This window comes from Asparagus officinalis, chromosome 4 (genome assembly GCF_001876935.1).
Source record: "Asparagus officinalis chromosome 4, Aspof.V1, whole genome shotgun sequence".
Classification (NCBI taxonomy): domain Eukaryota; kingdom Viridiplantae; phylum Streptophyta; class Magnoliopsida; order Asparagales; family Asparagaceae; genus Asparagus; species Asparagus officinalis.
In genome coordinates this window covers 132910742-132922939 of record NC_033797.1, presented here as the reverse complement: position 1 = coordinate 132922939, position 12198 = coordinate 132910742, and the positions used below count along the sequence as shown (strand labels likewise).

The 12198-nt window shown below is 36.3% G+C and overlaps 2 protein-coding genes across 2 annotated transcripts; one reads left to right on the top strand and one right to left on the bottom strand.

Annotated features, from left to right (window-relative positions):
• LOC109839079 (nucleoside diphosphate kinase 1-like) lies at positions 548-3667 on the bottom strand. Its single transcript, XM_020407514.1, has 4 exons — positions 3501-3667; positions 3312-3360; positions 1722-1953; positions 548-959 (listed from the first exon to the last, which is right to left on the bottom strand). Exons 1-4 carry the CDS (start codon positions 3549-3551, stop codon positions 845-847), a joined length of 447 nt encoding a protein of 148 aa, XP_020263103.1. The 5' UTR covers positions 3552-3667; the 3' UTR covers positions 548-844.
• On the top strand, positions 7377-11645 carry LOC109839076 (tubulin gamma-2 chain-like). Its single transcript, XM_020407511.1, has 8 exons — positions 7377-7695; positions 8784-8984; positions 9234-9345; positions 9813-10213; positions 10508-10561; positions 10641-10745; positions 11393-11467; positions 11556-11645. The coding sequence occupies exons 1-8, from the start codon at positions 7567-7569 to the stop codon at positions 11628-11630; spliced, it is 1152 nt and encodes a 383-aa protein (XP_020263100.1). The 5' UTR covers positions 7377-7566; the 3' UTR covers positions 11631-11645.

The window sequence follows — 12198 nt, the reverse complement described above, 5'->3', positions numbered from 1 at the left end:
TGATATAAAGGCCTCAATCTGATCTCTTACCGCTAAAGCAGACCTTGACAGCATTAGACTCGTGTAGTATGACATCATGAGACTGTAATATTCTCAAGTTATTTTTAGCCAAACAAAAAGAATAGTCTGAAAAGGGAAGCAGAATGGGAGCTGAATCCCGTAAATAGTATAAAAGATGAATTTTCTGATAGTTGCTCAGAGAGATCACAGTGCCGGGTAACACTCTTCAGAGTGCCGTCTGAATTCGCCTCTTCCCTGATTTGAGTCTACCACCAATGTAGCGAAATACCAAAGTCGCAAAATCTGATATCAAGTTAATTTTTCTCTCTCACAAAGATTCTTACCATATGTTCCATTACGGTGAAAGTTGACAACAAATCTTAAACTAATGAACTCAGATTACTTGGTGCAACATTATTGATATGTATCTCTGGCAACTCCTTGTGCAGTTTGTTATGATGAATTTAAACTGAAAGAATACTTTGCGTCCAAAAGAAAAATGTCATAGCAGCCAGATCCCAGTTCCCAATTTGGGTTCGAAACCGACTGAACTGTGAAAATATAATGCAATACAAACAAGATAGATGCATTACATAAGAAAACGTAAACACATCAGAACTTCCAAGTTCCAAGCCACAGTTAACAAAACAATCCGCGGCCAAACATATTGAAAGAGGTGATTATTGAAGACGCATAATTACCACGCGACAAGTTCCACAGGTTCACTGTGTTTTTCTGATACTCAAAAGCCAAAAAAATTCAGTTATGGCACTTAATTAAAAGGCTAGATCCATGTAAGTCTCTGGATAATGCAGCAGCAGCAGCAGATGCAAAGATGGCAGATTTACTCATAGATCCAGGGGTGAAGGCTGCTCTTAAACTCTGAGATACCCTCAGGGAACCACAGTGCGATTTCCTTCCTTGCATTCTCAACTGAATCACTTCCATGGATGATGTTTCTGCATGACAGAAGTTAGAAAGATAAGTTACCGAGAAGCAATTAAGAACACTTTTTCACATTTACTGTCTGATATCATCAGATAATAAATTTACGAGTTCAGAAAACAAACATAACTTAGACCACTAAAATGGTTTAGATAAAGCGGTGTAATTGCCATCACAACATTTCAGGCTGTGACAACTTAAAAACAATCAGCGAAAAATTAAGAAAATCAACCTTTATTTAGGGCTTTGGCTTCAAAGCAATCTGATGACCCTCTATGACTTAAAATAAGTACCTCACTCACTGATAACCTAAATTTCATATAGCAGCTCAAAGCCAAATTAGACTATTTTTCTCTACTGCATGACCTCAAGACTCTAAATGCCAATACATATGGAACGCCTCAAATGCTCCATATATATAATGCAGACAAGAACTGTAAACAGGTAACCTTAGAAATACCATCAACCACTCAGATACTTTTTCCACTTTTTATGCGGCAGGTGCTACCCAAATGGGAATCATTCGTCCAGTTCACACAATTATATTTGTCATAACTCATAATCAAGAGTGTTCCATCAAAAACTCCTGATTAATTTATAGACATATACACACTAATACTGTAGTTTGAGCCCGCCTATCCTTGACAAACATCAAAATTTAACAACACAGACTTGCTATTCTATCATAGAGCAAAAGTGGAACATTTTTCATATGTATAGAAGGACTAAGAATAATAATTCACTACTTTGAAACAATAAGTAGAAATCAAAGTTACCTCCCCATTACAATGGCGTAATCGCCACGAATAGTGCCAGGAGCAGAGTCTGCTGGATTGGTGGCACCGATAATCTTGCGACCAGTGGAAACAACATTCTTTCCCTCCCAAACCATGGCAACTACCGGGCCAGAGATAATGTAGTTAACAAGCGCAGGAAAGAAGGGCCTTGAGGAAAGATCCTCGTAGTGCTTCTCAGCAAAGGATTTGTTCACAGTGATAAGCTTCATTGCTGAAATCAAAAGACCCCATATCAATAGATAAATGTATACATAACTATAGTTTCATAGTTTCTTATGAAAATAAGAGGGATATGCTTATATTAAAACTGCCAATAACACAAGAATCAAAATTTCTCCTTACATTCACAAAACATGTACTTGAATCAAAGTATCCAGCCCTAAGTTCTATACTCTCTTCTCATAAGAAGAGTATTAGACGACATTCTATGACTTTTTGCTTTTGTTAGACGAGTGTAGATTCAATGTATTAGTTAAATATAGTATTTCCCCATGAGTTAGCTATAGCTTCTCAGCAAAGGATTTGTTCACAGTGATAACCTTCACTGCTAGATCAAAAGACACAATCAAAGATAAATACGTATCCCTACAAATTTATAGTTTCTTCTAAAAATAAGAGGGATAGGTATACTAAAAGTACCAATACCACAAGATTTAGGATGTCTCTTTACATTCACAAAACATGTACTTAAATCAAAATATCCAACCCTAAGTAAGTTCTATACTCCTTTCTTAGAATAAAAGCATGGTGAAAGTTTATTAGAATTAAGACTGAAATAGAAATACTCAATACCTAAAGATTCACACATTTACTCTACCAATTAATATGTGTGTAAAAAGAAAGGACAAATTTTCTAAAAACCAGCTTTAATATTTAATTGCAAAGATCGACTCATTTCAAATTTAATCACAAAAATCAACCAATTTTCAAAAAGTTGGTTGTATTTTTAAAGACAAATCTCTTAAATACCAAGCCAATCCCAGGTAGGTATTTGAGAAATCTGCTTTTTTAATAAAAAAATTGACCTACTTTTTGAAAGTTGGCTGATTTTTGTAATTAAATGTAAACTGGGTTGATTTTGTAATGAAATATAAAAGTTTGTTTTAAAAAAAATGCACGACAACGAATATTGTCTGTGTTAATTTGCTCCATTAGAGCATTATCCAAATTTCATAGTATCTTTTTAGAATCACAAGCGTGGACCTACGCCCGAAACAGCACAGAATAGGAAGTTCAAGCTTTCATAAAATCCACTTTTTTTTTCCTTAGATGAAAATCAAATCACTAGTTATCCAAGATTCATAATTTATTTTAAATTTGAACAAAGAAAAAAGTAACCATAATCAGCGCTAGCAAACCCAAAATTGGTACTTTAAACGAGTCCAATAATTCTTGAATCAAAATTAACTAATTTCAGTCCTTTCTTCTTTTAAAGTTACAATTATAGACCTGAATGAGCTAAAATACCCATACTTTTTCCTCAACTTTTCACGCAAAAATTAATATTCCTAAAAAAATTCATAAATCCCTACAAATAATAAAAGGAATACCGAATCCAAAAGAAAATACCTTTCAAATAGAAGCCCTTCTTCTCAAATCGGCTAATGATCTCTCCAACCTGAAATCATCAAAGATTTATAAGCAGTTAATGTCACCAAATACCCAAAAAAAAGCAGTTTATGTCACCAAATAACCAAAAGAATAAAAAATCAGTAAGGAAATAAAAATAAAGACAAAGCTTTTTTTTTTATTAATTACGAGGCCTCTCTGGACGCCATCGGGCTTGATCATGATGAAGGTCTGCTCCATTTTCAGTTGGATTTCGATTTCCTAAATTTGGAACCCTAGATTGCAGTTTGAAGCGAGAAAGGGATTGGAGTTATTTAAAGAGGACAAAGAGATGAAGCTCTGAAAATAGTATAATTATCGAATGTTCGGAGGCTATTTGTTCGCGTCTATTTGTGCAAAAAAAAAAATCATGCGGTTTTTGCATATATGCCACTCAAATGTTCCATATCTATAAAATTATCCTTAATAGCTTGGTATTTGTTCTCTCGCATTGAGTTTTTTTACCCCTCCCACTCAACAGTTTTAGTCTTTAAACAGAAAATATCTCAAATCTATTGGAGATTATTAAATGTTTTTGACATGCTCTATTTAGAAACCAATATTGTTGAGCTGGAGTGGTGGAAAAACCCAATACGAATACGTTGAGGGTTGATTTTGTAAATATCAAGATTTAGAAGGTAAAATTGCAAATATGTAAGATATAGGAGGTATATATATATATGCAAATATTCCAAAATTCATTTACGAAGTTTTTGGAATATCTTCACCTTACTGAGTCCATACGTCTATGTTCTCTTGTTGCTTCTGTAAGTCTAAAATCCTCTACATTAGTTTCCGCAGATTTGTGGCATAGATGACTTGGTCATGTGTCTCATATAAGGCTGGAAAGTCTTATCCAGTCCGGAGTACTTGGTCCCGTATCCTCTCGTTCTTATATTGAGTAATGTACTGGTTGTAAATTGGCTAAATTCACTACTCTACCGTTTTCAACCGGTACATCTGTTTCCACTTTCATATTTGATTTGGTCCATTCTGATATCTGGGTGCCAGCTCCTCTGCTTTCTTCATCTGGCTACTTATATTATGTTAGTTTTATCGATGATTTCTCTCGTTAGAACTTTAGACTTTTCTGGTCGGCCATCCTGCCTATAATTCGCAAATAACTTTAATATATTCTTGAGGGGAAAAAAATGCAATTTAGACGCAAACACACGTCAAAAGAAAGATACGTTAGCTCTTGTCTGTTGATGTGATAATGAGCAGAGAATGTGAGAATCTAACACCCCCTCCATGAGAGAGAATATATCCATGAAATCAGCTTCCAAAATTTTTTAAGCTTTTAGAGAATACCTGTAGGCAATACGAAGACAACTTTTAAGGTGAGAACTACAGCTGAACTCCACCCAAGTTTGCGAACAATTCTGATGGGGACAACATGGCGCCTAAAATTTAACCGGCTAGCATAGAAAAATAAGGGCGGTTTCCTTCTTGATTGCATAAAAGAAAAGCTTATATTCTTCAATGTGACAACGTGATAACTTATAAAAGATTTTGGACACTTGGATGCGTGTTTGAGCAGGAGACAAGGTGGAAAGGTAACATACCTATGTATGGTAGAACGAGTGGACAAATCTAATTGCTCTGCCTACGTGCCATCAATTTTGAAATGCATTTTAGGACTTAGGAACCTTCATATCGTTAAATAGGAGAAAAATTAATCCATACTTATATACTACTTATTATTATAGGTTCACTTGAGTGAGGTTTTGTTTAAAATACAGGGGTACACTGAAATACCGTACGTGAAGTTTTAAAATTAGTAGAGATGTAGACAAGATAAGACTGGAAAGTAAATCCTTATTTTTAACTTGGGTTTTCAATTAGAGTTCTGCAGCTTCAATTTCCAACATTTTTATTTTGTGGGTGGAGGACATATAAGATGGAGTATCACTAAATTCTGGAGTACTTTTTGCAGTTTATTTTGTTCTATACTAGTATTTCAGACATAAGATGGTTTTAACAAGTTTAGCAAATACTTAGGGGCGCGCTGAAATAGAATTGATAAGGGCTATCGATGTTGAGTATAATTATAAGTTTCCTGTAAATTGGTTTCGTAGCAAAAATTCCAGAAGAAGAAGAAGAAGAAATTACTGACTTGATTTTGTCTGATTTTTTGTAATTTGCAGGTTTTGGTGAATCACAGAGTAAATGAGTAAATTATGCGCTTATGAGCATTCGCAAGATTGTCGTAACATTGCCTGAGCTTTGGGAGGAGGCTAAGAAAACAGAAGATATTCTGTAATCGGAGAAAGGTCACAATTGGGACTCTAGTGTAATCTTGAGAAGGAGAAATTGGCATATGTTGTTGTATAAATACTTATCACCGAGAAATACATTCCAGTTTGCAGCTTTCTTTTTGTGCAGGTTAAAATTTGCATAACAACTTGAAATTTGGTGCGTTAATACTTTATATGGATATGGACAACATGTGTTATAATGAGTATGCTATCAATAAACAATATTAGTTTAACTGAAAATAAATGAGTTATGAAAAATCAGGCCTGAACGGGGTGCAGTCGTGATACACTGCCCTAGAAGATAGAGGACCCGCCTGTCGCCCTGGCGTAGTTGATCCTCCCCCCTAGCGGTAAAAGCCCCCCGGAAACGGCCGGCCTCTCTACTCGGGCGCGAGTAGCAGAGCTTCTGCTCAGATGAAGATGATTGCCCAAAAATAATCCTCAAAATATGTAGCCGAAAATCTTTGAGTACTAAGAGTAGCAGAAGGAGGAAGAGGGAGCTATGAAATTCTTTGTGAATTTCTGTGTGTTTTCCCGAATGAACTCTGCCTCCTTATATAGCCTCATGAACCAGTAACCGATGCTGAATCTCCTCGTCCGTTGGGCGTAAATCACGCTGCCGTTACATAATAAATGCTGCCGTTACATAATAAATGCTGCCGTTACAAAAAAATAAAAGCTGGAGAAGCAAAACCCGAGTGCGGTGCGGCGTGGCGTGGCGCGCGCGTCGTGTCGTGGCGAGGCGAGGCGAGGCGTGGCGAGGCGAGGCGTGGCGTGCGCGCGCGCGTGTGTGGAGAAAGAGCTCAAACACTAGTAGGCCCAAAACATTACTCAAAGCCCATTAGGAAGTGAACCATTATAAACCACTTGAACTTCTCTTCAACTTCCAATGTGGGACTATTCACAATTGCCTTTTCCTTAAGAAAATGCTAACAATAGGAGCATGATGTGATTATCTATTTTGCTAGAGGACATGCCAAGGGATAAATTAGCATGATACTTAAGGCGAGCTTGGTATTTCTTTTTTATGGATGCTTCTGATTTCTTAAGAAACAATTAACAATGGTGTTTGATGAAATTTATTGTACATGGTTATCTAAAATTACTTCTTGTTTAAGAAGTGCTTTTTGAAGCAACATCTGTTTTTAAAAGCTACTTTTTTTAGTTTATATATCATATATGGTCTTTATATATTGACAATGATTTTTAAGGACAATTTTACCAAAGATATGTAATTGTGTTTTGAAATAGCTTTTATATATGATTACCAAATGACTATTCAACAACTTATTTAAGCTACTTCTATAAACTACTTATATAAAAAAACTTATTATAAACTCCAACAATACCAAACTGGCTCTTATCCTTAAACATTTTGATACCACTAAATTTCTAATCTCATTCTGGCTTAATACCCCCTTTTCAGAGTCTTTTAGATTTTTTTTTGGTTAAATTTAAATTACATTCTTAACATCTACATTTACAACCCATCTTGGATAATCCAAACGGTTAGAAGGTTCCAATATGACTCTCACGATCTTGTGTTCGATTACGGGCTGAGTTATAAAAAAAGAACACTAATACAAAATTAAAACAGAAAATCAGACGTGAAATTAGAACGAACCTTTTTAGGGTAAAAAATACCAAAGTGTTAAAAAATGCTTTGATGTATCAAACTGTAATGAGATTGACCTTAGGGCTAGCAAAGTGTTAAAAGTAAACTTTGAGGTATAAAATTGAAAACAAGCCACGGATAAATCGCCACTCGCTCACAAAATCTCTGCTCATGACTCGTTGACTCCCCCGTTTCTCTCTTCCTTTTCAAAAATCATTCCGCCTGCTCACTTCAGAGAGGCGAAGCCGACTAAAATCCCCCAAAACGCTGGCAAGCTCTCCATCAAAACCCTAACTCTCTAACTCCTACTCTCTCAACAAAAAATAAAATAAAAAATAAAAAAATGCCGCGCGAGATCATAACGATCCAAGTGGGGCAATGCGGGAATCAGATCGGCATGGAGTTCTGGAAGCAGCTCTGCCTCGAGCACGGCATCGGCAAAGATGGACTTCTCGAGGATTTCGCTACTCAGGCACGAAATCGACCCGCCTCTGTTATTTTTATTTTTCTTTTTTTCTTCTTGTGTTTTGATTTACATTTTTGCTGGTTTTGGTTATTCATTGGTCGGATTCGGTTCGAGTGATCAGGGCACGGAGTTGGATTTTTTGATGGCGTGGTGCGTATTTTGTGCATTTTAATCCCTTTTTATGTGAAAAGGGAGAAAAAGATATAATCTGAGATATGGATGAGTTAAAAAGGCTAATCTTTTGATGCGTAGGGATGATTAGGGCATAAAGATTGGGGTTGTTTGGTTCACTATGAATCAAGTGAAAATTTATTTCGTTACGTTGAATTTGTGTAAAGTTTATGAAATAGAATTGCCCATTTTGTACTTTTAATTAGGCCATGAAGAGTTGTGTTTGCTCTTTGCTATTGCAGTATAAGTTTGGATAATGTGATGTATTTACAACATTATGTTATTTTGATCAAAACGTTGCTTAGTTCTATTTCGTAGTTAGGAATATTTCACGAGATGGAAAATGGCACATTTTTATCTTGAAGGATGTCTTTTGACTTGCTTGTTGCATGATTATTTCTTATGTGATGTGATGTTATGATCAGGGTTTGTTGACGAGAATAGACCTTTTAGCAATTATCCTGGGTCATGATGAAAGTTCTTTCATGCAACATTTCACTTCATTTTGCTTATATTATTTGAAATTTTCTCCACCTGCAATGTGATTTAACTTATGCGATGTGGGATTTGAGGATCGATCTCATACATCACAGATCAATTTTTAAAAGAAAAGTGATGGCAAGTTAAGGAGTTTTTTTTCCATAGTAGTTAAGTCTTAAACAGCTGTTTCATTTATTAACTGGGGCATAAAATTTCAAAAGTTTTCGCATTGGCAGCCTAGAAATTGAACTCTGTGGCATGCACAATAGCCTTGGGTTTGTGCCTTGACAATTTGTATTTTAAGGATGTCTGATATGCATGCCGTACTTTTCTCAGTCTTGTTATTTACTTTCGTACCTTTTTACACTCTTCTTTGTGCTTTATAGGCAACTCATATAACAACTAGATAGCATATATTTTGATCATCACCAGCTCTACTGCAGGGAGGAGATAGGAAGGATGTTTTCTTCTATCAGGCAGATGATCAGCACTACATACCACGAGCTCTCTTGATGGACCTTGAACCTAGAGTTATCAACGGAATTCAAAACAGTGACTACAGGAACCTCTACAACCATGAGAACATATTCGTCTCAGAACATGGAGGGGGTGCAGGAAATAATTGGGCTAGTGGATATCACCAGGTCTGTCTACACGATGTTCGGACTGATATGCAAACTTTTTATGCAAATAAATCCTTCAACCTAATTGTTGTTAGTAAAGAATATATTTGAAGTTAGTGTCTTGTGTTTGAAGGTCTTAAAACTAAGTTGTAACATGCCATTGTTTCTCCTTTACTGATTAAACATTTACTGTTTTCGGGTCACTTTGTAGAGAGCAATGTTATGTTTTTCATGTAGGTTAAATTATTCTTATTGCTTGCTTTTTAATAGGGAGAGCAAGTCGTGGACGATATCATGGACATGGTTGATAGAGAGGCAGATGGAAGTGATAGCCTTGAGGGTTTTGTCTTATGTCATTCAATTGCTGGAGGAACAGGATCAGGTTATTTCTTTGTTTTCCTTGACTTTTACCCTTCTCCATATGTTTATGACTTTATGCCTTGTGTCATTCAACCCCTTAACTGTTCGAGTCTCACTGTCTTTTGAAGTTTTCTCTCAATATATTCCTGCAATCTATCTATCTAGAGATATCATTTCTATATCATACTTGGTGATATGGAGGGGCCAATAAATAGTGGTTTCAACGGTGAATATGCTATTTAAAAGCTTAGATGTAAAACTCATGCAGCTAATGTTATGAATATAACATTTGTTCTCTTAAGTAGTTTTGTCCCCCTTGTTGGGCATATGTTGCCCTTCATTTTCTGCGTCAATCATGCATTCTCATTTTTAGTTCAGTTGTAGCGGACTTTATGTTCTTTTTTATTCATTCATGAAACTTTCCTAAAAGTATTCTTCAACTTTACCCTTTATTGATTGATTACGTCTGGTACCTTTTCTTGGATGCAGGAATGGGATCTTATATACTGGAGACTCTTAATGACCGTTACAGCAAAAAGCTAGTTCAGACATATAGTGTTTTTCCTAATCAAATGGAAACTAGTGATGTGGTTGTCCAGCCTTACAATTCACTTTTGACTCTAAAGCGCCTGACTCTGAATGCTGATTGTGTTGTTGTTCTTGATAATACGGCTTTGAATAGGATTGCCGTAGAACGTCTCCATCTTTCAAATCCTACATTTGCACAAACAAATTCATTGGTCTCCACAGTTATGTCTGCAAGTACGACCACTCTTCGATATCCCGGTTATATGAACAATGATTTGGTTGGACTTCTTGCTTCGCTAATTCCTACTCCAAGATGCCACTTTCTGATGACGGGATATACACCACTAACTGTGGAACGCCAGGTTAGGTTTTATCTTTATAGAGATTTATTTATTTAAAGATTATTCTTTTAGATATATTTAGTCGGCTGTTCATTATGTTGGTCTGACTTGCACTCGATGATTTTTTAGTTATTCGCGGAGAGTGCATACGTTAATACGTATGTAGTATCTCTCATATGTATGCATGTTCCATATGCTGAAACATAATCTGACATTTAACTGCAATGGGTTATGACACAACTCAATCCTGATAACACTAATTTTGCTGAATGTACACTGTTTAAACTCTGATTTAGGGACGTCTTGTATTTGCAGGCCAATGTGATTCGGAAGACTACTGTGTTGGATGTAATGAGAAGACTACTGCAGGCAGGTTATTGTGTTATTCAGAAATCTTTTATGTTTATATTCACCCTAATGTCATTGGTTTTTTGTCGGCATTCTGTAGACGAAAAACATTATGGTCTCTTCATATGCTCGCACAAAAGAAGCTAGTCAAGCAAAATACATATCAATATTGAATATTATTCAAGGAGAAGTGGATCCTACACAGGTATTTCTTGTAAAAGAAAACTCATTATGATTATTATTTTCCAGTAATTTCTCGGATCATTTTGTAGAATATCTCAGTTTGTAACTTTAGGTATGCATCAAGCCCAGCTACTCGATGGGATCTTCATGTGCTTTAACTTTCTATTGCTTGCAAGCTGTTTTTCTCCTTAAATATTATGAATCTATTGCTGATTTGTAAATCTTCTTTGATGAGACTTTTGTCACCTAATTTCAACATCAAACGTAAGAAATTTCATTTGAGAAGAAACTTTAGAAAGTAACTTCTGCAGGAGTAGGAGAAATGTATGTGGTTTTAAATTTTAATGTTAAGACAGCAGGAAGTAGTGGACCTGTCTTATAAGGCTTTTCTTGTGCAGTGGCCTAATAGCTCTTTTCAAATATTTTGAACCATTTCCTATCTAATTTTAAGGAACTTTCTTGAAATATCATTCTACTTTTAGGATCAGAATGCTGTCCAGCTAATCCCTTCACACATATGCCTTAAACTAATACATTAGCAATTAGTATTTTTTTTCTTCTTCACAGATATTCGTTTTCTTATAAATGTGATTTTCCACCTTTGTTTTCATATCTACAGCAGTTATAGTTACCCCATATTGATGCGTTTATTTCTCAATTTGGAAGCAGGTACATGAAAGTCTGCAGAGGATACGTGAAAGAAAGCTTGTTAATTTTATTGAGTGGGGACCTGCAAGCATTCAGGTTACTGGAATAGTGTACCAAATTATTAGTTTATTATGTTTGGCTCCCTTGTTCCTATTTATTGATTACTTGTTACAACTAACTGCAGGTTGCATTGTCTAGAAAATCTCCATATGTTCAAACTACACACAGAGTAAGTATACCTCCACTTCAGTTTGTATAATTTTTAGACAATTGAGTTATATCCTCTAGCTTCCTTTTTGTACTCCCTCCGTCCCCTATCATTTTGAACACGACGAATCACATCGTGTTCCAAAGAAGGAACACGAGGGTCATGTTTAGCTTGATTAACGCAAGACCAAAGTCTGCGTTGTGCTAGTGAAACGCAGTCCTGCGATCTGCGTTCGGATTCAGAAACGCACTCCTGAGAGTTGCGTTCAGTTTGTGAAACGCACTCCTGAGAGTTGCGTTTTGGTTCTGGGACGCACTCTTGAGAGTTGCGTTCACTGAAACGTACTCCTGAGAGTTACGTTTAGCTGGGCTTTTGCAGAGCTCATGTTGAGGCTCATAAACGCGGAGTTCGCGTTGATTGGAGGATCGGCTGGTTAGTTGTGCCGACACACGACCGCGCCGGCCACGCCACGGCCGCCCACCGCACTCGGTTTTGCTTACTCCAGCTTTTATTTTTTGTACGGCCATTATTATTACGGCAGCATTTATTAGTTGTAACTGGCAGCGTGATTACGACCAACTACGAGGAGATTCCGGCATCGGTTAATCTCTCTCTTTTT